The 27,521-nt window shown below is 35.4% G+C and overlaps 1 protein-coding gene across 2 annotated transcripts; it reads right to left on the bottom strand.

The window, feature by feature from the left end:
• PWWP3B (PWWP domain containing 3B) lies at positions 1-24,475 on the bottom strand. 2 transcript variants are annotated; one of them, XM_045188530.2, is made up of 6 exons: positions 24,410-24,475; positions 22,064-22,247; positions 7,099-7,234; positions 6,243-6,341; positions 4,851-4,925; positions 1-3,830 (listed from the first exon to the last, which is right to left on the bottom strand). In XM_045188530.2, the coding sequence occupies exon 6, from the start codon at positions 3,612-3,614 to the stop codon at positions 1,548-1,550; it is 2,067 nt and encodes a 688-aa protein (XP_045044465.1). In that variant the 5' UTR covers positions 3,615-3,830; positions 4,851-4,925; positions 6,243-6,341; positions 7,099-7,234; positions 22,064-22,247; positions 24,410-24,475; the 3' UTR covers positions 1-1,547. The 2 variants fall into 2 exon arrangements, with proteins under 2 accessions (XP_045044465.1, XP_024407420.1); XM_024551652.3 differs by lacking the exon at positions 24,410-24,475 and having other exon boundaries at positions 7,099-7,205; positions 22,064-22,095.
• Positions 24,476-27,521: the final 3,046 nt, after the last annotated feature.

Raw genomic sequence — 27,521 nt, 5'->3', positions numbered from 1 at the left:
TAATGTATAACAAGCCTTAAAATGATGACAACTACAACAAGCAAAAATTCCAATAAAAGAAACACCAGTTATGCAACTACACAGTCTGAAATATAATGAAGTGCACACCTAAAATGAAAGATATAATGGTTTTATTACAAATCAAAACTTCAAACTTTTGCAAATTTTACATAAACATGTGGCCATGTGAACAGATAACAAAAGCCAAAAGTAACAGCTGTCTCACTTTAAGAGTAAAAATGCAGTCAGGTTCATGTTAAGCTTTTAGTGTTTATTTTTATGTCAAGTTTCTAGAATAAAGTAGCCCTTAAAGCATTTATTTTCACTAGTCTTATTTCAAGTTAGAATAAGCTATTCGTTGGTTTCAGACTTTTACTTTTAACTGCGTACTTTTAAATACATTTGAATAACTGTCATACTTAGCCAAATGGAGGCTTTTTCTATGACCCATTTCCAAATTCACAGATTCTGGTCCATCTACTCTTTGTTAATCCTGGAATGACTTACCACCTGGCATTTATAATATTGGAACCAACTCAACTATTCTATGAATAAGCCATATGATACAAATTGCTTGGTTTGAAACAAATGACTATGTATTTAGAGATACAATACTCAAAACAAAGTGCTTGCATTCTCTACAATTTATATCAAACTAGATGGATACCTTAAGCAGTCAGCCTGGACTCATAATCTAGAGTAGCCAGACGATGAATACAATGACAATAGCTGCCTTCCACATGTGGTCAGATGGCTGTATTAATATACAGTCACTGTTAGTTATAAAGACAGCCCAAAGCATGTGTGTTTAAGAAACTGTTCAGGTGTTGAATAATAGACACTCCATAAATGGAATTTCAGGGAAGTGTAGAATAAACAATCCTGTTCCAGGTTGCCAATATTATTTTCTGCATGCTGAGATGTTATTCTCAAACATATAGATTGCATGCAGGTAATCCATTTACTTTGTTTTTTAATTCCAGATTGTTTTCTTGCAAAAACAATCACAGCTAGTTATAATATATAGCAATGCATCTCCATCTTTGGTTCTACATCTCAGAGACTTTTTCTTCAAAAATAAATAGACATGGCAGGAAAAATAATTCAACTATCTTAAGAGAAACCCAATATTTTATAAAAACTGAGCAAAAATATATACTCAAATTTTCTTAGACTTTTTTCTAGTCATCTTGCTTAATATCTAGTACTAGTGCAATTTTAATATGTAAATGATTGTGCACTGTATTTAACTATACAGCATAGACACAAATATGTCAAGAAAAGAAAATAGTACTTTCCCTTAAAAATTATTTAGGTATTATGAATTCTAGAAATGTATGAGAAATTGGAGCTGCTGAAATTTGTCAATAAAATGGACCTTGAAGAAGCATGAGAAAGAAAATGTTAATGTAATATTCACAGATCACAGAGATTGAAAAAAAGTGAACATGTTACCTAAAGTCGCTCATTTCTGGAAAATATATGTTAGATTTTTTAAAATTAGTATCTATGAAGGCTTCCTGTTATGATTTGTATGCTTAGGCAATTTAGTGAGCTTTTGTCGATGGTCTCCGTCTCTTTCCAAATATGATTTTGGCATCAAATAACTCTCTTTCCCTATACCCTAGAGATGGTCCTTTTAGATACTTTGCTTCTGCTGCCTTGTAATCCAAACCATCAACAGCAGAAATTGAACAAATGATTGCTTCTGGCAGGAGAACTTCTAGGATAAATTTAATTTTATCATCTCTTATCAGAGCCAGCATTCTTTCGTCTATTTGTTTGTAGATTTCTTGTAAATATTTCACCACCTCATCCAACTGATCTTCGTCCTCAAAGTATGTTTCAATACAGGGAGTGAACCTCTTTGCTTTCAAAAATGATTTCAACCACCTGGACCCTTTTGTGCCATTTAAAATGGATAGAAGATGGCTCTCAGTTCCTTTTGCATTCACAATGAAGTCCACTAGGTTCTTGTTGGCTCGATCCCGAGCTGCCTTCATTCGGTCAGGGAGAATTTTTTGGAAGGACCTTTTCTTGGTCTGGGAGGTAATGGCCATCGGTTCCATAGCATCTTCATCATGCAACTTTGGAAATAAGTTCCTAAAAGTATGCTGTTTGATTACTTTTCTGATTGGATAACTAATGTCAGCAGCATAATACTCAAGGAAAGAGCCTGTAAAAGAACCACAACCTATTCTAACTCTGTAGTCACAAATCAGTGAGATGCACCAGTCAATACTTTCACTGTAATCCTCCTTGGCTTTCTCCACGAGTGCTTGTTTCTCTTTGCAGTCAAATTTCTTTAATCTTCTCAAAGGCACTCTAATGCCTCTCTTTTCATGATTCATGTTTGCCTCAACAAAAAGCACACTTGCTTTCTTCTCTTTCCGCCTGATGCTTTTCACCACTGCTGGCCAAAATGGATATTTTTTATATTTAAACCAGACTATCATACCTGTTTCAAATGAACGCGGTTCATAATTAAAAACAAGGCGTGGAAGTACTTCATCTTCATCATCATCATCAAATACAGAAGTATCAATAGGATTTACAGGCACTGACTTATCAGAAGCTTGAAGTTCTTCACCATGTTCTTCAAAATCCACACTCTGAAGACTTCTTTCATTATTCCCAAGAAGCGAAGAATCTGTGACACGGTTAGAAGCACTATATGAAAGCTGACATTCCCATGAACAATGCTGTGGGGACACTGCAACACCCATCTCTGATTCCACAAGTTGATTCTGGTTGGTATTTAAGCATGAATTCGAGGGACCCTCTCCAGGATCATCAATATTCTCTGAGAAAGTAGAGAATTCAGGGGAAAGAGTCAGGGTCTCTGGGCAGATGTCCTCTGGCTCCTCTTTCAAAGTTTTGGGCACAATTAAGATATCTGATGGTGAAGTTGGAGTGAACTTCTCTTCCTTAACATAAGCATCTTCTTCTTTGATTGTGGAATGCAAAGACATGATGTCAATATTTTTTTTGTCCTCCTTTTCATCTTCTTCTGAAAATGAAGGGAAAGTCTGGCACCAGCTGGAGTTTGGTGATAACTTTGTTTCCATCTCACTTGGAGTAGTATCAATGGCTGCATGCACCTGTGGTTTTTCATCATACAGGGAGTCATCACTCTCTGAAGATACTAACAGGGATGTTTGATTTTCACTTTCCTCAAGACACTTTGGTAAGTCTCCTTTATGCTTCCAATACTTTTTACGAGGGGGTAAATCAGAAAGCTTTTGTGGTACATTTTGAAACAGTGTAGTGGTCTCCTCTTCATCTGAACTGCTTACTTGATTCAAATTTGTTCTCTCCTCATTCAGAATACCCAGTGCCACTTTTAGTGATCTTTCATAGGCTGTTTCCTCTCTAGGTGGAGAATTGCCCTCGGACTGTGCTGCTAATGAGGAGGCAATGGCTTCAATTTGAAATTTATTTAGGATCTTTGTTTCTGTGCTTTCCACTTTAATTTTTTCATCTAGTGAGAGTATTTGAACTTCTAGGGAAAATGTCTTTTTTCTCTTACTGTTTGATGAAGTCTCGGATCTGGACAAAACTTTTGCTGGCCAGAACTGGTCTTTCCAATTGCATAACACATACTCAGCATCCATTGTGATTTAGATTTGTGTGCTAAAAGATTATTATCAGACACTCAGGTGTATGGCTATTCTTCTCACTGCTAAGGCTGTTCCTACCAAAAGCAATACTCTCACCAAAATCTCCTTTATTTCAGAACTACAAAGTATTTATAGCTTGTAGCCTGTTCTCCTCCAGATTTTCCCAAGGATGCTCAATCTTGTTGTTTAAATGGATCGATATGGAAGATACTAGAATAGGAAAAAGGAAAAGAAAATTATCAGCAAATAGTTATTTTTCCAAAGCAAAAGGTGAGTGATCACAAATAGAGATGAGATGAAAGAAAGAATAATACTCTGTGGGGCATGAGCTGGAGGGGAAAATGCAGCATAATGTAAGGTGAGGGTAGGAATTGAACAAGTGGTTTATAATATCTCAAATTCAAGAACTTGCCCTTACTATTGCACATGATTATTAAGGACTGAGTTAGTGTACATGCTGGCAGAGGTGGGAAAGGTTGCAGTGGTGTGTCAGGGATTCTATGCTATTAGGTAGTTTGGGGCATTTGTATTCCCAATTTTATACCTAGGGCAGGGGGACCCTAAATTTTGCATGCTTCAGAATTATCTAGAGGCCTTCATAAAACTATATTTCTAGGTCTTATCCTGAGAGTATTATGTAGAAGGTCTAGATAGGATCCAACATTTTGTATTTCTAAGTTCTCAAGTGATTTTATTGTAACTTGTCCAAGAACATGAGAAGCACTGTTCCATAATTTATATAATTTATAATTTTTCAGCTATAAACACTTTCCTATTTACCTGAAACAGGCACACCAAGATAATAAGCTGTGAATCTCCGGGATCCAGATGATAACACAATGATCTTATTAAAAGCATGAGTTTAGAAGGCAGAGATTCAGAATATATGCTATGTTAAGTCATTGAATAGGATAGTTATCAAACATTTCTTGAGAGTAAGGTGGCTAAGAACTCAGGTAGGAACCTGAATAGCCTCTTGCAAAATTTCTCCAGAGTGGTTTAACATATGAGATTCTTTTCCCAAACTAGAAGTGATGACTTTTAATTACAAAATGTTATAGCTATTGAATGAGGAGCAAAATGAATTATACCTCAAATGTTCAGTCTAACATGGTTTTAGTATGAAATGTGGCTTCTAATTTAAAATGTTGTGGCTGCAGAGAAGGAATAAAAATAAATTATAACTCAAGTTCTCAAAAAATTTTTAATATGAAATGTAATGAGCCTTACCCAATATTACGTGGATCACAGAAGATCGGGTTCTTTGATCCAGTTATCTTGATTTTCACTTCAAAAGAAGAAAAGCTATATAAAAGGAGATAGGAATTCAAAACAAATAAATGGAAAAAGCACAAATAAACTTCCTTATCAAAACTTTAGAAAGTATGTCATTCTGAAACACAGGAATGAGATGAAATCTCATCTGTTATGTAGACGCCAGTTTTATTTTCCTTCTTATTATTTTTTTTAAAATTCTCTCTGTGACACAATTATTCTATTTGATTCATGATGGAATCATGTCTCAAATTGGAAAAGTGTGAAGTGGGGACAAGAGAGAAGGGAAATAACAAAATTCCTTGTGTCTACTCTGAGCCAAACTATAGATATTGTTTGAATCCTCACAGTGATCACTATGTGGATTTTTCCTTCTTAGCACATATAATTTTATTGGAATTTTAATAATACTTTACATGCTGTCTCATAGTCCATTAATACAAAAACATGTTTCATTGTTTTGCTTGCCATTTTCATAAAAATGGTTGCCTTGAGAAAATTTAGTAAACCTAGCAAGCCCCATCTTGTGACCAGAAATAGAACTGCAGCTTCCTCAGGAAGTATAAGCAGGACTCGATCATGATCTGATTCTTTTTATGTGAAGCATAGGAACTATTTTTATCCAGACAGAAGCCTTCCCAGGCTTCTACAATTTTCTGTTCTAAGTTCAAGGGTTTTGTTTTGTAGGATTATAACAAGATCATATTGTCTCCAATTATAATGTTTCCGATTATAAAAATACCCAGAAGCTTATTAAAAATGGAAAACATAGACATACAAAATAAAGTACAACTGTACATATAATCACTATGAATATTTTCTATATTTCCAAAATTTTGTTTTACATGTAGAGATGAATCTTTTCAAACCAACATCAGATCTCAATTAGGGACATATTTTGAATATCACTCTACATAAATATTTTCCACATGATTTTTATGAATTATTTTAATGTATCTTCCTCACATTTGCAATATTTTATCTCAATATTCCCCTGATGATGTAAACTAAGTAAATAAATAATTATATATTAACACTATTTTAAATAGAGAACAATAAAGCTAGCCCTGTCTCTCTTACTACAAAAATGATCCTGTTAAGAGTGCAACATGTATGTTCTCCCAGATTTGGGTACATGTATTGTAGTAGCATACATGTTTTACTGCAACATACACATTTATTTTCAAATCACTACATGCATTTATTCTCCAGATACATAATATTCTACTGTGTGGTTACAGCATTCATATAATACTTTAAAAACTGCTTATAGAAATAAATCCAATCCTTTCTCTGTTTCACTATTAAAAGATATAGAAAAGTGGTTCTTCCTGATGATTGCCATACCTGTCGTCTGAAACAATGAGTTGCAAGGAGGACACATGCAGGGCTGTAGCCAACACAGCAACCAGGCTACACACTTGATGAAGTCCAGGAAAATGTTCACTATCAGCAAAAAAACAAAAGGAAGATGTTTGCACATCTGTGTATGTCTATGAATGCTTATATGTTTTAAACAAAATGGGTATGTTGTTTCATCTTCCCTTTTCTTTCACGATTATAAAAATAATCATGGAAAAATCTATTCTAAAGATGCTTAAATAGGCTAAAAAGTAGTACTATAATACTAGTAACCTGACCACTTGGAAATGCTAACATGGGAGTTTATTGTCTCCTGGGTTTTTCCCGTGTGTGTGTGTGTGTGTGTGTGTGTAATTTCCATGTATGTGTGTACATACACATATGCATATGTATTTACAAGTATCTTCAGTAAACTACGTATCTGTTTCTCTTTCCATGTTCATATAAAGGTGATGCATAGTCTTTCTGTGTGACAATTTATGTGCCCCCTTGCTGTCAAATATTTTATCCATCATTTTCTATGTAGATTTGTTCAAACAGTAACAAAATTCCAGCAACATAAACATGGAATGCCAAGTCAATATATTACCGTGAACAGCTATACTGCACTGAAATCTTAATATAGAGGCTGTAATCTGATCATCTGTTTTCCCACTGTGGACTTTTGAAGTATTGGGAGACACAGAAATTCTAAAGGATTATTCCTTCAAAATACCAGCAATTCTTTCAAAACCACACAACTTTTTTACCCCCTCCAAGACCACTATTATTAATTTTCTCATCTTTACTCTAGGGCCCTGGGAAGTCCTTGGAAAATAGCTAGATTTAAAACAGTTATTACCTTGAAGCTTTTTGTAAGCAGCAGCCTCGTGAAACGCAGTCCCTCTACCAAGACTGCCCAGGTACCAACTGCTTCCAAGCTTCTTTAGAGAATGCTCCGCCTCCTCCCTGTGATGGGGAAGACAAAAGGCCCCTCCCTGAATTAGAGGAGGGACAACAGACAAGTTAAACTGGTGAAGTGTTAAATGGTAGAAAATGTTCCTTCAGGAACTTAAAAGTGAAATGGCAACAAGTATCTGTTTAATTTCCATTCAAACCCTTAAAGTTGTAAATTAATGATTAAAAGTGGTAGCAAATCACTTTATTAAAAGAAAAATCTAGTTTAAAATATTCCTGACATATTTTCCCTTGCCTTATCTGGCACCTTACCACTGCAGGTAAATTTAAAACCCAGCTGGTCAAGATGAATTAAAATAGGTAAGAATCTTTACTGGGATTGCACTAAAACTGTACATTATTTTATAGAAAATTACTTCTTTATAATATTTTTTCTGTTTCTAGGAATGGTAGTCATTCCTTTTATGCATTTCTTCTCTTAAAGCCTTCAGGAAAGTTTCAGGGATTTCTTCACAAACTTGAATGTTTCCAACTAAAGGCTGAAAATCAGTGGTTTGGTAGTAAGTATATATTTCACATACCCACATCATAATTAGCAATCCCTTCTTATACTGATGTTTCATTGGTATTTTTTACTCAGGCAATTCAATGCGGGGAAATGAATTTTTAAAAATTTATATGTCTTTGTTTATATGTAGTTCTAAAATAAATTTTGCAAATTTTGATTACTAAAATTATCTTGTAATAAATTTTGATTCCTGATTTAACTTAGAAAGTCAATTTTAAATATCATTAGTGATAATTTAGGGAATGAAAATATTTGGGGATGAAGTGCCTGTGTATCATATAATATGCCATATGCATATACATATATATGTGTGTTTATATGTGTATATATATATAAAATCAACATTTATATAAGCATTAATATTGGAACAATAAATACCAATAAATAATGACAATCATCTCTAGGCTAGTGTATTAGTAAGGAGTCTAATAATTACATGTAATGTTCTGTATTATAAACAACCCCTAAATATCAGAGGTTCGACCCTAAAAGTTTATTTTGCTGATGTCAAAGTTCAATGTACTTCATCAAGTGGTCAGAAAGGGGGAAGGTTCTTGGTTCTAAGGCAATCATTAAGAGTCCCTTAATGATTCTCTACTAGAATAGAGTAGAACCTTCTAGTCTATGGTTCTACCATCTTCTTTAGTCCTGACATCTTCCATTGGGTTTTTTTGCACCTGGCTACCAATGTTATAGAGAAGGGTGTTAAAAAATCCTGTGGAAGGTTTTAGATGCCAGGTCTAACAAGTTTTACTACTGGTCACAGTCAACTAGCTAAAACTCCCATAGAGGCTGGGGAAGGTCATCTCCCTGTGACTCAAGAGGAGAATGAAACAAGGTTTTGTGAACATATGGCATTCTCTCTGCCACAGGAAGTTTTCCCTTTCGATCTTATATAGACTTATATAATTAATGCTGTTTTTTTACAACTGTGTATCATATTTATAATAACTAAGGCAGAAGAAACTTTTCATTGTCAATGCTAAATCTACTCTGAATTTTTCTTCATTAGCAGAACCTCAATTTCATTCAGGATGATGATATAAATTCTTAAAATATTATTTTTCCAGACTTCCTTACTATAAACCATGGACATGTGATGGAATTTCTTGGCAAAGAATGTAAGCAGAAATAGGTATGAAGGTTCTACAAAAGGTACCTCAAAAGGCGTGAACAGTCAACTTGGGCTTTTTTCCACTTTACCTCCGTCTCTTGCTTCTCCCCTAGAATTTGATGATGAGAGAATTTGGCCAGCCATTCTGGACCAAGAAGTGACTTAGATAAAGAATGTAACTTGGAGTTCCAGCCAAGATGGAGGTGTAGGTGGACATGCTTTGCTTCCTTGAACAACCAAAAGAAGGATAAGAGCCAATTTAAAAACAATAAACAACCAGAACTGCCAGAAAGTAGAACTGCATGGAACTCTGACAACCAAGGAGTTAAACATTCATCCAAACTGGTAGGAGGGGCAGAGAAAGGCAGATGGGAGGGGAGGACCCGTGCAAAGGCAGTGGATATGCAGGTGAGGCTGGACTTGCTGAAGGAGAAACGAAACACTTAAAACCTCTAGCTATAAAACCTGTAGGAGTTTCAAAGGCAGGAGAAACTCCCAGTCTCACAGGAGAGTTTGTTGGAAAGTGGGGCTAGAGCATAGCCAGCAAGTAGCATTGTTCCCTCTGACCCTCCCCCAAAGACAATGCCCAATGAAGCAAAAAGGGTTGCCCTGCCCTAGCAAATACCTAAGGTTCCACCTCATACAACATAGCAGGTGAACCGAGACAAAGAAATATGGCCCAAATGAAAGAACAAATCAAAACTCCAGAAAAAGAGCTAAGCAATGAAGAGATAGACAATCTATCTGATGCAAAGTTCAAAACACTGGTAATCAGTATGCTCACAGAATTGACTGAGTTTGGTCGCAAAATGAAGAAAGAAATGAAGGCTATATAAAGAGAAATAAGGAAAATATACAGGGAACCAACAGTGAAGGGAAGGAAACAGAGACTCAAATCAATGACTTGGAACAAAAGGAAGAAATACGCACCAAACTGGAACAGAATAAAGAAACAAGAATGAAAAAAAAAAAAAATGAAGAGAGGCTTAGGAACCTCTGGGACAACTTTAAATATTGTAACATCTGAATCATAGGGGTGCCAGAAGGAGAAGAGGAAAAGCAAGATATCGGAAACTTATTTCAACAAATAATGAAGGAAAACTTCCCCAATCTGGCAAAGGAAATAAGACTTCCAGGAAGTCCATGAAGCCCAGAGAGTCCCAAAGACATTGGACCCAAGGAAGAACACAGCAAGGCACATCATCATTAAGTTATTCAAGATTAAAGATAAGGAAACAATCTTAAAAGCAGCAAGAAAAAAGGAGACAGTTACCTACAAAGGAGTTCCCATAATACTATCAGCTGATTTCTCAAAAGAAACTTTACAGGCAAGAAGGGGCTAGAAAGAAGTATTCCAAGTCATGAAAAGCCAGGACCCACATCCAAGATTATTCTATCCAACAAAGCTATCATTTAGAATAGAAGGGCAGATAAAGTGCTTCCAAGCTAATGTAAAGTTAAAGGAGTTCATCGTTACCAAGTCCTTATTATATGAAATGTTGAAGGAACTTACCTAAGAAATACAGAAGATCAAAAACTATGAACACTAAAATGACAACAAACTCATAACTATCAACTACTGAACCTAAAAAACAAAAACTAAGCAAACAGGAACAGATTCACCAAAATGGAGAGCACATGGAGGGTTATCAGTGGGAAGGGAGTGGGGGAGAATATGGAGAGGAAAGTACTGGGAATAAGAAGCATAATTGGTAGGCATAAAATAGGCAGGGGGAGGTTAAGAATAGTATAGGAAATAGACAAGCCAAATAAGTTATACACACAACCCACAGACATGAACTAAAGTGGGGAGAATGTTGGGGGGTGGCAGGGTGCAGGGCAGAGGGGGGATAAAGGAGAGAAAAAATGGGACCACTGTAATATCATAACCAATGTACAATATACTTAAAAAAGAATATAACTCATCAAAGTCAGAAGTACCTGAACCCCTTAATAATGGGATCACCTCATTCCAATCCCTTTAACTTAGTAGAACAGTAAACTTCTAACCTTCGTAAGTCACTGTGTTTTCTCGTCTCTCTTCTAGAAGAAAACAGTTGATCTTACAATCACCAGCAAAATATCATTCTTATTACAGAAATAATCTTTTCAAAGCTTTCAAATTATAACTGTATACTTTCAAGAGGATTATTAGGCCAGTGTAAAATATGGCTTTAGTTAAGTGAAAAGATTTATTCAATTATATATTTTATTATTTAATATTTCTCACTCTGTCTTCTCATTTCAAATGTTTGGAAAAAAACAAAGGTACATAAAGTGTTGTCATTACATTAAAACTACAATTCCTTGTATTTATTTTATTTAATTTATATATTGTAGATAAATCAGCAAATGCTACACCACCTCACTATTTTCCAAACAAAATGCTAAGGAAAACATAAATTCCTTATATAATATTTTATATTTTCCTGTTTTGTAGAAGTAGTGGGAGAAGAATGTTAACCAATAAAAATGCCAATACTACTATTATAATGAAAATAAATATTATATATATAATATCTATAAAAGTTTTTCTATGTGCCAGGCACTGTTCCAAGCACTTCATGTATTACCTCATTCAATAATCACAGGATTATTTTATGGAAGATAACTTCTATAACTGATTCATTCTGCATAACAACAGTAATATCATTAATAATAATGACAACAACAGAAGCCAAAAGTGTTCCGTACTGTGTACCAGGCATTGTACCAAGTGCTCTCTTTACATCATCTCCTCTGATACTTATAAAATCTTGTTAGATAGGTATTATGAATATTCCCATTTTGTAGATGAGGCACTAGAGAGGTTAATAAATTTTACAGGTATTTGACTCCACAGTCCATGCTCTTAATCATTATGATACAATATACTTACTCTATTGTAAATGTAAAATGTGCTATAAATGTGTGTTAGATGAATGGGTGAATTAATTAATTTGTAATAGTTATGTATAGGAGTCACTGGAACTTACAGAATTCTATACTTGGCTCTGTATCTAATTTAACATAAGTTGGTCCTACATAACATAATGCAACTATATCAGTGAGTGGCATCCCATCATTTTAGCCAAATTCCATTGATTAGAAACAAGTCACAGGTCTTGCCCACACTTATGCAGAGGGAATTATACAAGGGGTGGGTCACTTAGAGTGTGTCTACCACAATACTGTATGATTCCATTTATATGACATTCTCAAAAAAGAGAAAAGTATACTGATGGTGACATGATGATGGTAGCTGCGAGGAGTTAGGTAAGGGGAGGGTATGACTGTATAAGGATAGCACAGGAAATCGAGGGGGTGATGGAACTCCTTTGTATTCTGACTGTGGTAATAATCACACAAATCTATAAGTGTGTAAAATACAAAGAAGCATATACAGAAAAAGTCATGTATTTTGATTTTAATGGATAATTTGAAAAATAAAAATTTAAATAGAAAAATTTAATAATCATTATATACAAATAAACTCTTTACAAGTATGCTTTAAAACCATTTGCATCTTCATAAAGCATATTTAATAACAAAGAAAACAAAAATAACACCCATATATACATTATTAGAAAGCATCAATATCATTTCCACTTAGGATATAAAAAGCCATAAAATGTTGCCCATAACTTAACAATAACAAAAATCTAGATAATAAGCATCCTTACGCCCATCAGAGAACTGAGATAAACTGAATTCCAAAGGATGACCAATCCCTTAGAAGAGGTACATAAGCACTGTTTCACCTTTGGCAAAGTATGGAGACAGAAGTGGCTGTTAGCAAGCAGGTAAAAAGAAATCAACTTCAATTTTAATTAACTCTTACATTCTTAATGGGATAAAAGTGTCAGTAGTTTGGAGTATCTAGCATCCCAGGCACTAATACACTCACAGACAAGTTCTTTTTCACAGTCCTTAATCAGAAGCACACAAACAGGACTGGGGACAAAGCAGAACAAAAAGAGCCCATTTCAGTGGTTCAGGTATACAGGAAGCAATCAAGAGTTTCCAGAGGACAGAAACACTACCCCATGTACTATCCAAACCCTTTTATGGGAAGCAAAAGCACTAAGCCACTAGAGGAGAAACAGAAAATCCTCTCCTTGTGGGCCCAGGTTAAAATAAAAAAAGGTTCTGGAGGAGGAGCAGAAAATCCTGGGCCCAGGATCCTACAGGGATAAAAGCAGTGGTCAGCTACTGATGAGGAAGGAGCAAGAATGTATCTTTCACCAAAGACAAAACCCAGATACAAATCAGAAGTTAGCTGCCTTGCCAAGAGGAAAGAATGCTGAAAAAAATGTGCAACCCTCACAATTCAGGTGCATAGGGCCTCCTTAAGTTTAAGGCTGATCAGGACAAGGGAGTGCTCCCTGTTTCACCATGGTCTTAGCATCTAATAATAACAAGAGTCTACCTACTGTAAAATAGGCAAGAGCACAAAACAGGCACCCTTATAGAGGTGCAAATGTCAAGGATCTGCTGAAAATTTAGGGTAGAGAAAGATCATTGAGAAAAAAATCTATGGCACTCTATGCTCCATTCTAAACAAAGCAATGTACATTATGAAAGCTACATGACAATGAAGTGAGAAAGGGTAGGCATAATATACAATCTATATTTTATGATATTAGCACTATCCCGATACCAAAACTAGAAAAAAATAACAAGTAAACTACAGATTGTATCTCATAAACAAAGATAGATCCAATGACACAGATATAGAAATGATATAGAAAATGCTATAGAATAACAGAGAAAATAAGGTGATATAGAGAAAGAAGGATACATCATTACCAAATGCAATTTATTGTGGGAAAGTAAGGATGGTTATACATTTGCAAATCAATCAATGTAAATATCAAGAGAATAAAAAAAAGAGAAGATCATCTCAATTAATGCAGAAAAAGCATCTGACATAATTCCAGACACATTAACAATAAAAAAAAAACTCTCAGCAAACTAAGAATTAAATGGATCTTCCTCAAAGTGATCATGGGCATCTACAAAACTCCTCAAGTTAACACCATATTTAATGGTAAAACATGAAATGTGTTTACCCAAAAATCAGGACCATGTCAAGGGTGGCTGCTGTTACCATTTCTATTCGACATTATATTAGAGATCTTAGGCAATACTATAATGCCTGAGAAATAAATTAAAGGCATATAAGTTGGTAAAGAAGAAATAAAACTGTCTTTATTTGCAGACAACATGATGATCTATGTAAATCCCAATAAATTTATGAAAAAAAAGCTACTAGATCTAATAAGTTTATGATTGCCAGATACAAAGTCAATATAAAACAATTCATTTCTATACAATAAAATTTGGCAGTTGAAGTTTTAAAAAGAACCATTTATAATACCAACCAAAACAAAAAAATACTAAGGTAGAACAAACATAACAAATATGTGCATAATTTGTATGCTGAAGACTTCAAAACACTGATGAGAGAAATTAACAAAGACCTAAATAAATGGAGAAACATACCATGTTCACTGACTGAAAGATGAACTATTTTTAGGATATAACTTCTGCCCAAACTTATCTATAAAATCGTTAAAATCTCAATAAAAATCCCAACAAGCTTTTAGTAAAAATTGATAATATAATTCTAAAATGTTTATGTTTGGAAAAGCAAAGGAACCAGAATGGCCAGGACAATTTTGAAAAATAAATATAAAATTGGAAGATTCATGTTTCCTGATCTCAGGACTCCAGTAATCAAGCCAGTATATTACTGGCATAATTTATATAAATACAATACAAACAGAGTAGCAAATATTCATTTATTCTTTAAAGAACCGCACCAATTTTATAAAATCTTTTCTGATATCTGTCTGTACCAACCCAATCTCAAGATTGCTGGTCCATCTAGAGTCCCGGCTAACATCCTCCGGCTACCTCTCTGTCTAGCGCTTCAGCACCATGACTCACGTGACAATTCTGGCAGTTCCACTGTCTTCCTGCCTGCCCACCTGCAGATGCTAAAACCCATTCAATTCAACACTTTTATTGAGTGCCTGTTTTGTGCAAAGCGGTGAATTCTATAGTGGGCTCAAGAATCCCCAGTATGCCCTGGGCCTGGTCTTTTTGCTCTCTGAATGAGGATCCTGGTCCATCCTACATCCCAGCTTGCCTTCACTTCAGGCCCTAACCTTGCTCTCCTTGGTTAAGAGAACTGGCTCCTTGTTTTAGCTCAGCTGGTGGTCCACCAGGAAAAGGTTTAGGCAGGCACTGGTGCAGACCCACAAGGCAGGTCGCAGTCACTTGTAACATGGCAGCCAGTGACGGTACCTTAACTTTCAGGTCCTTGCCTAGGAACAGAGGTGACTCCCAAGCCCAAGTTCCCCAAGCGGGAAAAAGTAGTGGATGGAGCAAATCCTACTTCCCCACCCCCAGGGGAACCATTGATCTGGCCCACACTCCAGGTGTGCTGAGGTCGCTGTACTGCTTAGTAGCCTCCAAGCCGCCAGCACGCACCACAGTGACGTAGCAGCTCAGTAAACCCAAGTTTATGCCCACCACAAACAAAGTACTGGCAAAAGATCGGGCTTGAGCCCCACAAAACCAGACACGGACCTTGGCAGAACCAATGGAGAGCAAGGGCTCTTCAGGGAAATGCGAGCGTCCCTGCAAGCACCTAGGTCCTTGGAAAGGGGGCTGCAGAAGAGGGTATTGCAACAGAGGGCACTGTCAGGCTTAATGTATTTTTGACTAGTAATTAAATGGAGAAATGTCAGCAAATAATGCTGGAAATCTCAACAAATAGTGCTGGAAAAATTGGCCATCATATGCAAAAACATCCATCTTGATGCCTTAGCTAAGGTTATATACAAAGATTAACTCAAAATGAATTCTGACCTAAATGAAAAAGCAAAAATGATAAAAATTCTAGGGGAAAACCAAGTAGAAAATGTTTCAGACCTTCATTTAGGCAAAGATTTATTAGGACACACACACACAAAAAAATGGACCATAAAAATTTTTGATACATTGGACTTGAAAAATTCTGCTCATCAAAAATTTAAATGAGTCCTGGCTGATGTGGCTCAGTGGACTGAGTGGCCCGCCTGCGAACCAAAGGGTCCAAGGTTTGATTCCTAGTCAGGGCACATGCCTGGGTTGCAGACCAGGTCCCCAGTGTGGGGTATGCGAGAGACAACCACACATTGATGTTTTTCTCCCTCTTTCTCCCTACCTTCCCTTCTCTCTAAAAATAAATAAATAAAATCTTTAAAAACTTCTTAAAAAATAAAATAAAATGGAAAATCCAGAGTGGAAAATGTATTTGCAAAACACATATCTGATAAAGAGCTTTTCTCCAGAATATATAAAGAGCTCTTACAATTCAATAATAACACTAACAACCCAATAAAAATGAACAAGAAATTTAAAATAGACCTTCATTGATGAAGATACAAGTATCCCTCACTTCTAAAAAGTTTGCATTATGCCACTTCAATTTTAAGAAAGACCTATATCAGTCCGTGTTTTTGCTAACCAAAAGAAATCCTAAGACAATTTTCTTTTATGAGGAAAAAGTGAAAAAAATTAGCCATTCAGCCTTTGTTTTGCAGTGAGCAGTTATAAAAGCAGCATGCACCCCCAGCAACCAGAGTGTCACTGCCCAGCTCCTTTCCCGGGAACTACACTCAGCATCTGTCAGCCTTCATCCGTCATAACTGTGAACTGTCTCTGTGAACATCCGTGCTTTACCTCCATTTACTTTGTGCATTCAGTAGCAAGATGTGTCCTAAAAAAAGGAAAAGGCTTAGGTATCAGAAAAGCCTAACAGAACTCATAAAAGTGTTATGCTTAGCATAAAAGTAGATGTAATTAAAGATTTCAGTTATGGTGAATGAAACGTTATGCATGCTTTGAACTCGCCTGTGTCCACCATTATTCACCACAGGCAGAGAGAAATAATCTTTTAAGCTGTAGAAGTTACTAAGTGGTTCTGCTAGCAGCAAAGCGGTTTCTTTCAGTTGGTACCCAGTACTGGATAAAGTGGACAATCTATTGCTTGAATGGATTGATAGGTGTACAAACTGAGGTGTTCTGTTATCTTACACATAAGGAGAAAGTAGTCAATCTTTTTAATAAGTGAAACTAAACTGTGCATGCATTATTTGTACTTTATACAGGCTGTGTATCATATTCCTGATTCTACTATATGTTAGTGTTATTTTAGGTTATGTGTGTTAACTCAGTAGATTTGGTAGGTTATTTTTGGGGTCTGGGAATGCTAGAAATTTTTTACATATAAACTAATGGTAATTCCTTCTTTGCTTTAGGCCATTTAGCTTATGAAAGGTTTCATAGGAACACTCCACTTTCAGATAACAAGGGAAAACTATATATGAATGTCAAGTGAACATTTAATAAATGTCCCAATGGTATTAGTAATTAAGGATATGCAAATAAAATCACAATGAGACACCACTAACACCTCTGTAAGAATGACTAATACTAAAAAGGGAAAAAAACCTGACAGTATCAGTTGCTGGCAATGATTCAGAGCTAATGGAACTTATTTATTTATTGCTGGTGGAAATATAAAATATCACAGGTGCTTTAGGAAACACTTTGGTGATTTTTCTAATATAGCTAGACATAAACTTACCATATAACCCTGAAATTACACTCTGAGGTATTTACCCAAGAGAAATGAAAACTTATGTATAGACAAAGACCTGTTCTGAAATGTTTATAACAAATTTAATAATAATCACCAAAACTGTAAATCTGTAGGTGAGTTGATAAGCAAATTGTAGAATAATAGAATACCTCTCAGCTATAATAAGGAATTAACTATGGATACATGCAACAAAATGGGTAAATACCATCAACATGTTAAGCAAAATAAGCCAGATGCAAAAGTCTATATACTGTATGATCCATTTATGACATTATGGAAAATAAAAAAAAAACAACAACTATAAGGGCAGAATTTAGACTAGTGGTTGCCAAGAATAGGGACAGAGTTTCCATTACAATGGGGCAGAAGGGAACATTTTGGAGTTATGGAAATATTCTGTAACTTGACTGTTACAAGCATACTTCCCTTTATTGTGCTTTTCTTATTTGTGCTTCCCAGATACTGGTTTTTTTTTTTTTTTTACAAATGGAAGGATTGTGGCAACTCTGTGTCTAGAAAGTCTGCTGGAGCCATTTTTCTACCACCGCTTGCTCACTTCGTGTCTGTGTCACATTTTGGTTACTCTTTTAGCATTTCAAACTTTTTTCATTATTATAATACTAATATTTGTTATGGTGTTTTGTGATCAGTAATCTTTGATCTATTATTTGTTTGGGGACACCAAAAACTCACATAAGACTGTGAACTTAGCTGATAAATGTGTGTATTCTGACCGCTACATTGACCTGCCATCCCCCCTGTCTCTCCATCTCTTCAGGATTTCTATTCCTTGAGGCACAACAATATCAAAATTAGGCCAACTAAAAATCGTATAATAGTATCTAAGTTTTCAAGCTAAAGGAAGAGCTTCGCATCTCTCGCTTTCTATCAAAAACTAGAAATGATTAACGTTAGTGAAGAAGGCGTGTCTTATTTTTATTTTTTGAAGATTCTATTTATTTTTAGAGAGAGGGGAAGGGAGGGAAAAAGAGAAGGACAGAAATATCAATGTGTGGTTGCCTAATAAGCTCCCCCTATTGGGGACCTGGCCCTCAAGCCAGGCATGTGCCCTGACTGGGAATCACACCGGCAACCCTTTGGTTTGCAGGCCCAGGCTCAATCCACTGAGCTACACCAGCCAGGGCAGGCATGTCTTATTTTAAGAAATTGATGTCACGTATAAATGCAACCTAATCAACAAAACAAGCAAGCAAAATACAACCAGAAACCTTGAATTAAAAAACAAAGTGACAGTAACCACAGGGGAGGGGGGAGAGGGATAATGGGGGAAAATAGGGGAAGGTCCATCAAGGAACATGCATAAAGGATACATGGACAAAGCCAAAGGGGGTAGGTTCGAGGGTGGTAGGCAGGGATGGGTGGGGTGAAAATGGGGACAACTGTACTTGAACAACAATAAAAAAAACTAAAAAAATAAAGGGAGACATTGCCAGAGCCACCCTAACCTTCAACAATCACCACCTTAATCAGTCAGCAGCCATTAACTTTGAGGCAAGATCTTCCACCAGCCAAAAGATTATGACTTGCTGAATGCTCAGATAACAGTCAGCATTTTTAATATAAGAAAGTATTTTTAAATTAAGGTGTGTACATTGTTCTTTTAGAAATAACGCTATTACACACTTAACAGACTAAAACATAGTATAACGTAACTTTTATATGCAGTGGGAAACCAAAAAACTTATGTAACTTGATTTATTGCCATATTGGCCTTATTGTGGTAGTCTGGAATTGAACCTGCAATATCTCTGAGGTATGCCTGTATTTGTTGTTACATGACTGTATATATTTGTCAAAACTATAAAACTATACACCTAAACAAATGAATTTGACTCTGTAAATTATGCTCAATTCTCCTTAGTGTTATAAAAGTATCCCAAGTCAGAGTACATACAACCTATATAAAAATTAGTATTTTACTGTGAGAATAATGGGGCTACATATAGGAATATTGATTTGTGCTTTGGGCAAGTGATTGCCGAAGAAGGTCATGGGTACCACAATGTATTTGTGAAAATATCCTCTCGAGTATACAAAGACTATATTAGAAGTTCAATTTTTCAGTCTCTTTAATTAATTTTTATTAACATCTATTTCCAAATTTGCTTTAAAATGTTAGGGGGCCACCTAAGACAACTGACTTTTGATGCAGTGTTATAATTCTTTCTATAAATTCTTATCTTCATTAAATATCTCTTTCGTTGAAAGTTAGTTAATACAAGACAAATGTTAAGAATCCAAATGACATCAGCATCTTAGAGTTTGTGAAATTATCCTCATTGGCAAAGCCTCTAACTACAGTGAAGTTCTCACATGCCACTAAACCATGTGAGCAAAAGGAAAGGAAGGAGTAGAAACCAAAGTGTTATAATCTGGAGACTGAGATCAGGGTAAGAATATATCCCCAGTGAGATAGCAGAAGCTAAATATCATATGAGAAAGAGTGGTTATAGAATAAACAAATTTCAAATTTTTAGTGTATAATGTCCATATAAAAGAGTAGAAATGGTCCATTTAGAATATTCCCAAAGACCATGAGGGAACCATGAGCATTGGTAAAGCAAAGAATCTGAGATACTTAATGACTATTCAAAATAGTCCATGACCACTAAAACACAGGCACAAGAAACTAAAACTGGCGGTGAGCAAAGTTGAAATCTTATTATTAATATTCACTGGATAAATGTCAGCCCATATGAAGAGAAAGAACAGCAGAATACAATTTACTAAGGATGAACATCTTCAGAAAGAAAAAGGCAAACCAGACAGTGAATCACTGTCAGGGCCAAAGGGACATGTAATCTCTGTTGAAATGTATGTGAACATGAATAAAGAGGAAAAAAGAAAACTAATACCAAGCAGTGACCTGAAGTCACAAGAAGATAAACCTTCTATGTTTGGAAATTTTGTATTCTCGTTAATTCTAAAACCTACACAGTGCCAATGGATGAAGCCACTAAAATCAAGATTCAGAATGATGGAATTGGAAATGTATTAAAAGAAATAAAAGAAAGACTGATGAGAACCTTACAACTTAATCATCACAGCACAAAGCTTTACTACACGCTGAATATTAAATTAGAGAAACTAAGCTGTAGCATTAGTCCCTCGATTAACAAGCAAAAACATAGATCTCATGGGACCTGCCTTGGGGGATTTAAAGAAAAACAAACTTCCTTCTCCATTCTCTGAGGCACTCATAAGAAAAGATCCAGGCTGGACCAAAATTATTCCTGTCACCACTCTGAATAAAAGTACTTATCAGTTCTTTAGTGAGGTGATATGAGAAACTGTTAAAAATACAATGACTAAACTTCAGAGTTTCTCAGACAAGCGTTATGGCAAGGCTGCATGTTAGAATTTCTCAAATAGGTATATCAACATGGATTTGGGGCAGAGTTCTAATTTTACTAGTTGGCTGGAGTGACAAATACTGCTATGAATATCAAAAGATATTACAAAATTAAAATAATTTTTAAAAGTTCAGCAACAGTTTAAGGGTGCAGCAGGAGTAGATATGAACGTAAGAAGGAAGGGGAAAAGAAGACAAGAAATTCAAAATGAACCACTGAAGACCTGAAAGTGTATATGACTGGTTGGTACATCTGGATATAGACTAGAAATTAATCTGTGAAATCTGAAGCATGTAGAAAAATCCTTAGGCCATTGGTCTGTGTTAAACTGCCTGGTTACCCACAAAAAACAGTGATGTTAGAAACTTCTATTGTCTTAGGGCTTTTAATAGTTTTCTCCTTTTGTGCTTATATATATCCTCATGAAAACTTGCAAGGAAGCTTTAAAATAATTTTGAATGGGCAATACTAGAGGATACTCAAACAAAAAGTAAAGAGAGTAAGTAAAGGGCTTTCTTCTGTTAAAGAAGGAAGAAGATGGACAATGAAAATAGAGAAGACATATAAAAAATACAAATACATACTGGGCACCAAAGAAACACTGGGGGAAAATACTCAAAAATTTAAGAAACAAGAAGCAGTTCTATAATGCCCCAGTATGTAGGCCTTGTTCAAGTTATTGCATATAAGAAATGATTGAGTCTATATATGGTGAGAGATTGGGAGGGGTAAGATGTTGGTGAGTGTGTCAGGGACATCATTTTTATTATTGGATACTTTGACACTCTGAGACCTCTCGAGATTTATTCTACGGTAATCTTTTAACTTTTTAATGCTGCCTTATGTACCCAAGGCAGTCAGGCACAGATACTGGGGTTGGTGTCCCCTGGACTCAGACAGTAATGCAATGACTTCATTAAGAAAATGAACTGAGGGGTCAGATATTTGGACACAATGGCTACCTATGGAATACAGTAGTTTGCAAGGATTCCTTTAGGGTCAGGCACTTGGTTGGGACCTACAAGTCCTCCATAAGTAAACATCATTATAGCCATTTGTACAATTTTTATAGGAATTTAACATATCTAATTACATCCTAACACTAATATCTACGGTTTTTAATTTAAAATGGTATGGCTAATGAGCCAGAATTAAAATAAACTGCACTCCATATTCTCAACTTAAATATGTTTTAACATGAAATGGAGGAAGCCTTACCAATGTCACGTGGACTGTGGAGGGCCCGGTCCAGTAATCCTGTTGCTTTGATTCTCACTCCAGCTGCTTGTCCAGCAGCAGGACCTTCTTCTTGGTCGATGCTTCTAGGGTCACACTTCCTTTCTGGGGGCTCGGATGGCTTCACATGCACATTCCCTAGGTCATGTACATCTCTGACGTTAGCCTAGGTTGTCCAAAAGGAGACAGGGAATCAACCAGTTAAATGGAAAAAGAAAAGAAAAACCTTCAGCATCATGTCATTGTGAAACATAGGGAAGAGATGAAATCACATCTGTAATGTAGATGTCATGTTTACTTTCATTTTGGCTTTTATTAAAATGTTCTTTGTGACACAACTGTTACTTGGTTCATTCTGAAATCATATCTCTCAGGAAAAGTGTGAGGTGTGGACAGGGAACATGGAAATAATAATTGCTTACAGTGTTTGGTTGGCCAAATCCGATGTAAATATATTTTTAGTGCTTCTTTAGTTCTCCCATCAGTGCTAATGTGGGCCTTTTATTCCAGACACATATAAATTTGTAAACAGAATTACAATTACACTCTACATGCTGTTTCGTAGTCTGCTAATATAAAATAGGTTTCATGGCTTTGTTCACTTTATAAAATAGTTGCCTAGAAAACGTTTCAAGAATCTGGCAAGTGCCATCTTGTGACCAGTACCAGAACTGCATCTTGTTACTACCAGATGCTTCTTATGGAAGAAGGTTGGGAACTACATCTTGCCAAGCCAGCAGTTTTCTCAGGCTTCCAGAATATACCATGCTCAAAATTATAGCTTTGTTATGTATTGCACAAAAAAATAGAATGCTAATGTCTTTACTTCCAATGGTCTAATCAAAAGAAAATGGGATGCTTAGCGAAAACTGAAAAGATAAAAATTTACAAAAAGTAAGTATAATTCTGGAAAAAATAACCACTATTATTGTTTCCTGAGTATCTTTCTATATTTTTCTATACATATATACATGAATGCATATAATTTCAGACAACCTTTTTACCATGCTCAAGTCCATGGTTTGAAAGTTTTTTCATATTAACATTTTCAATGTCATTTTTAATGAATCACTTCAAATATAATTCCCCCTTATTTTATAACATTTTATCTCAAACTTTTTTCTGATATTCTTTAAAAATGACTAAATATGCATTACAAATTATTTTTAATAGATAGTAAAGAGTTTCCTATCTCTCCAATCACACAAACAATCCATTAGTAGGTAGCCTTATATTTTTTCTGATTTTGTTACACAAATTGTATTAACACAGTACTTTATCTTTGCCATTCTGCAATTTTCATTTTTCACTTAACACTACTTCTCAGACATCTTTTCAAATTACTACATGTTCATATTTCCATTTGTTAGCTATATAACATTCAATTTTATGTATTACATCATGCCACACAATATTTTAAAAACCTCTAATAGAAATGAACCAGATTCCCTCTCTGCCTCACTCTTAAACTTAAAATACATAGACAGTTCTTGCTGACGATTGCCATACCTGTGGGTCTGAAAGAATGAGTTGCAAGGAGGATGCATGCAGGGCTGTAGCCAACACAGCAACCAGGCTATGGGCTTGATCAGGTCCAGGAAAATTTCCACTATTGGCAAAAGCCAAGCAAGGTTGTATGTTTGCACGTCTGTGTGTGTGTCTATGAATGTTTATTTGTCTGAAACCAAATGGGGGTACTGTTTCAGTTTCATTTTGTTCTTTTAATGATAAAAATCAATCACAGAATAAATCAATTCTAAAAATGCTGAAACTGGATAAAAATATATTTTGAAACCCCCAGTAATCTGAATGTTCCAGAGATGCTGACTGTTAAGAGAGGATTCTAGTTCCCTCCTTAACGAAAATGCACACACACACACACACACACACAAATGCTATCATTCAACAGCATATCTGGATGCCTTTCATGTTTGTATACATTTATATGTCTGCTTGTATGTGCCACTTTTTATGTTTAAATTTTTCTATCAGTAATTTTTGTGTAAAATAATGTTTAAATCAAAATATAATAAACTCTTAATAAAGACAGAAACATGGAATGCCATGTAAAAAATTAACATGAACAGCATGCCTCACCGAAGTCTTAATTTAGAAGCTGTAATCTGATCGCCCATTCCCACACTGTGGACTTCAGAAAATATCGGGAGAAACTAAATTTTCAGGGGGTTGACTCTGTCACAATAACAGCAATTTCCCCAAAACCCTATTTCATTCCCACCTCTCGCAGGCAACAATCTATTGTTTTTCCAACATAATACCACAGCCCGAAGAATCCCAGAAAATAACTAGCTTTAAGACAGCCATTACCTTGAAGCTTCTTGTCAGCTGCAGCCTCGTGAAATACAGCCCCTCCCCCAAGATGGGCCAGGAAGGGCTCTCTTCCAAGCTTCTGAGAATGCTCCGCCCCCTCCCTGTGATGGGGAAGGCAGGGGGCCTTTCCCTCAATTAGAGGGAGGAGAATCGCCAAGTCAACTGAAATTCACTTAAAGGGGAAAAACAGTCGATTTTTAAGGATTTCAAAACGAAATTGCAACATGTGTATCTTTAATTTCCGTTCAAAACACAGGGAAAGGTGATTTCCTGAAAAGTAGCAAATCCCTTTGTCATTCTATAAAGACCCAGTTGAAAACATCTCTTACATATTTTTTTTGCAATTTCTGGCACTTTATTTTTACAAAGATGCAGCTGGTCAAGTATCAGGGGAACAGTTTCTAAAGTATATGATTGTGTAATCATTATGCTGCACTCCAGAAAATAATTCAAAATAATATTAAATTTAAAAAAATAAATTAAAAAATGTAAAAAGAAGACCTGTTACATTTTTGTTTGTGATTGCAGTGAATTAATACATTATTTTGTGAAGAATTAAATCTCTACAATTTTAATTCTTGTGGCCCTGGGGCATGATATGTCTCTCTTTTTACTCAGGTTGTCTCACTGATCCTTTAGAACATTTCATAGATTTCATATTTTTTCAAGTAAAATAATTTCTCCATAGAAAACAATCAAAATCCTTATAGAAAATAGATAGCTGAATATAATGAAATTGAAAAAAAAAGAAACTATGGACAAAACAAGGTAAACCAAAGTTAAAAACAGAATAATTTGACACAACTTTTTTTAATTTATTGAGGAGAGAGAGATTTCTTGTCCCACTTATTTATGCATTCATTGGTTGATTCTTGTTTGTGCCCTGACCTGAGATCAAACATGCAATCTTGGCATATACAAACAATAGCCTAACCAACTGAATTACCCAGTCAGGGCTTGACAAAACCTTTTAATTAAAAACAATCTCAAATCTAAAGTAGCTATTACAAATTAATAATAAACCACAAAATTAAAAAGTGAGAAAAGAACATCAATAGGCAATTCACAATGTTCTGAGAGCATAATTCTTCCCTGCTCCTGATATTTACTTTGTGAGCAAATTTATGTAGTACAACTACAGGTATCTCTGTTCTTCTTGTATATAAGTCCCTACTCTGTTTGGTAAATTTGTTTAAATTTGTTGTTATAAGTCCCACTTAAATCTCATGATAACCACTGTACTTCAACTTACCATCCCTCTGTGCAAAAGATGACATCTTGGCTTCCATCTACAACATCATTTTTTGCTAATACCCATAAGTTAAGTGGAGAAAGGGACATGTTAATTACAGGGGGTCCTCAAAACCCAAACATTTAAATAAAGATTAAAACTGAACAATACATAAAAGATACTGAGCTTCCCTAATAAAAATAAATGCAAATATAACAACATTTCATTTTCTAACTAATTTGACCTACGAAGAAGCAAAGAAATATTGCAATGGTGAGTTGGCAAAAGATTGATGAAATGGGTAGTTTTTCTCATATGCAAGATCACAAAGATGGGACAAGGGTGAGACAAAATCAAAGTCTATCTGACCCCAAACAGAAGGATGTGTTTTCTGTCCACCAGTGCTCTCTGCCTCCTGGTTTTGGAATTCTTTCTCTTTGGTAGAGCCAAGGATATCATTCACTTTCAGATTCTGAGGACATTGGTGAATATAACTTCAAATTGAGTATTGTTTAATCTCCTGTCCCTGCTAGTGAACACATTGGTGAGCTACAATCATCTTCAGTAACCACCATAGTTATCTATGAACTCTTTATTTTTTACATATGTCCATATTCCCACACAAAATAAAAATTATTTTTCTTCACTGCTCTTTTGCATTGACCCTATCTTTACGATAGCATTCACCTGGCTATAGAGTAATCATGACATGTGTCTTTGTGTTGCAGAGCTTGGTAATACCTTCCCTTTCAGATGTAGCTATTCCTGGACAGAGGCTAAAAAATCACTTGTTATACAGAGACATGCCCATGTCATTCCATCTCCTTTAAAACAGGCAACTCCTTGTTCTTGTGCTTTTATTGTTTGCAATTGCTAATTCAAAATAGAAAAATATTTCTATCCTTTTTATTGAGCTTTTTTGTTCACAAAATGTTCAAGAAATTAAAAGAATTAAATTTCTACTGCCTTTAACTGTGAATGTATCATTCTGAGTATTAGTTATCTTAAGATAATGTTGAGTTTAAAAACAAAAATATATATAATTAAAGTCGATGAGACACTCACAATCCATTGCATTATTAGAGTGAACTAGTAAACATGACTCCTATCTCTTACTATCTGACTGTTCAGATTAGAGAGAGAGATCTGCAGTGTGACACAGCTCTTCCAGTAATTAACAAATGAAAACAAATAAAACTGTCTGAATTGGGAACTCTAAAGAAAGAATCCAACATTCTTCCAGAAACAGATAACAGAAAGGACATTGTACTTCAAAATTATTCCAGAAACCAATCTGAATAAAGGACATCAAGGGTTCTTTGACAAGGAGATATGGATTTCTGATAGAAGAACCCAATGTTTACCTTTAAGAGTTTGTCATGGAGGCATGATGACAGAGTTGTTTCTGAAGTGTTCAAATAGGTAGGCAGGCAGACAGTTCTGGGTTTGAGACCTTTATTATCTTAAGTGGAGAGAAAACTTTCAAATCTCTTACAATGCTGAGTTGTCATCTTTTCACACAAGATAGCATAGTTATGAAAGATGCATGAGTCATTTGCATCTCTGATATTAACTTAGGTTGTCTAAATATTAAACCATATTTAATGGTACAATAATAAAAAAGAGTCTAGTACCTAAGTGTGTAGCAAGAGACAGATGACAGAGAAAGAATGGGAAAAGAGGAAAAGAAGTCCTAATTTAACCATAGAGATACTGAATTTGCTCATGTTCAATTAGTGCATATGAATATAGACAAGAAATCAAACGAGATACAAAACATGGTGGAAAAATCCTTAGGTCACCTGTCTGGTTTTAGCTGCCTGTTTTTCTAGAAAAGCAGTGTTTTGAATAGCCCATAACTCTATCACATTAGGGCTA

The sequence above is a fragment of the Desmodus rotundus genome, chromosome X (assembly GCF_022682495.2).
Source record: "Desmodus rotundus isolate HL8 chromosome X, HLdesRot8A.1, whole genome shotgun sequence".
In the NCBI taxonomy this organism is placed as follows: domain Eukaryota; kingdom Metazoa; phylum Chordata; class Mammalia; order Chiroptera; family Phyllostomidae; genus Desmodus; species Desmodus rotundus.
This window is presented reverse-complemented; position numbering and strand designations above follow the sequence as displayed.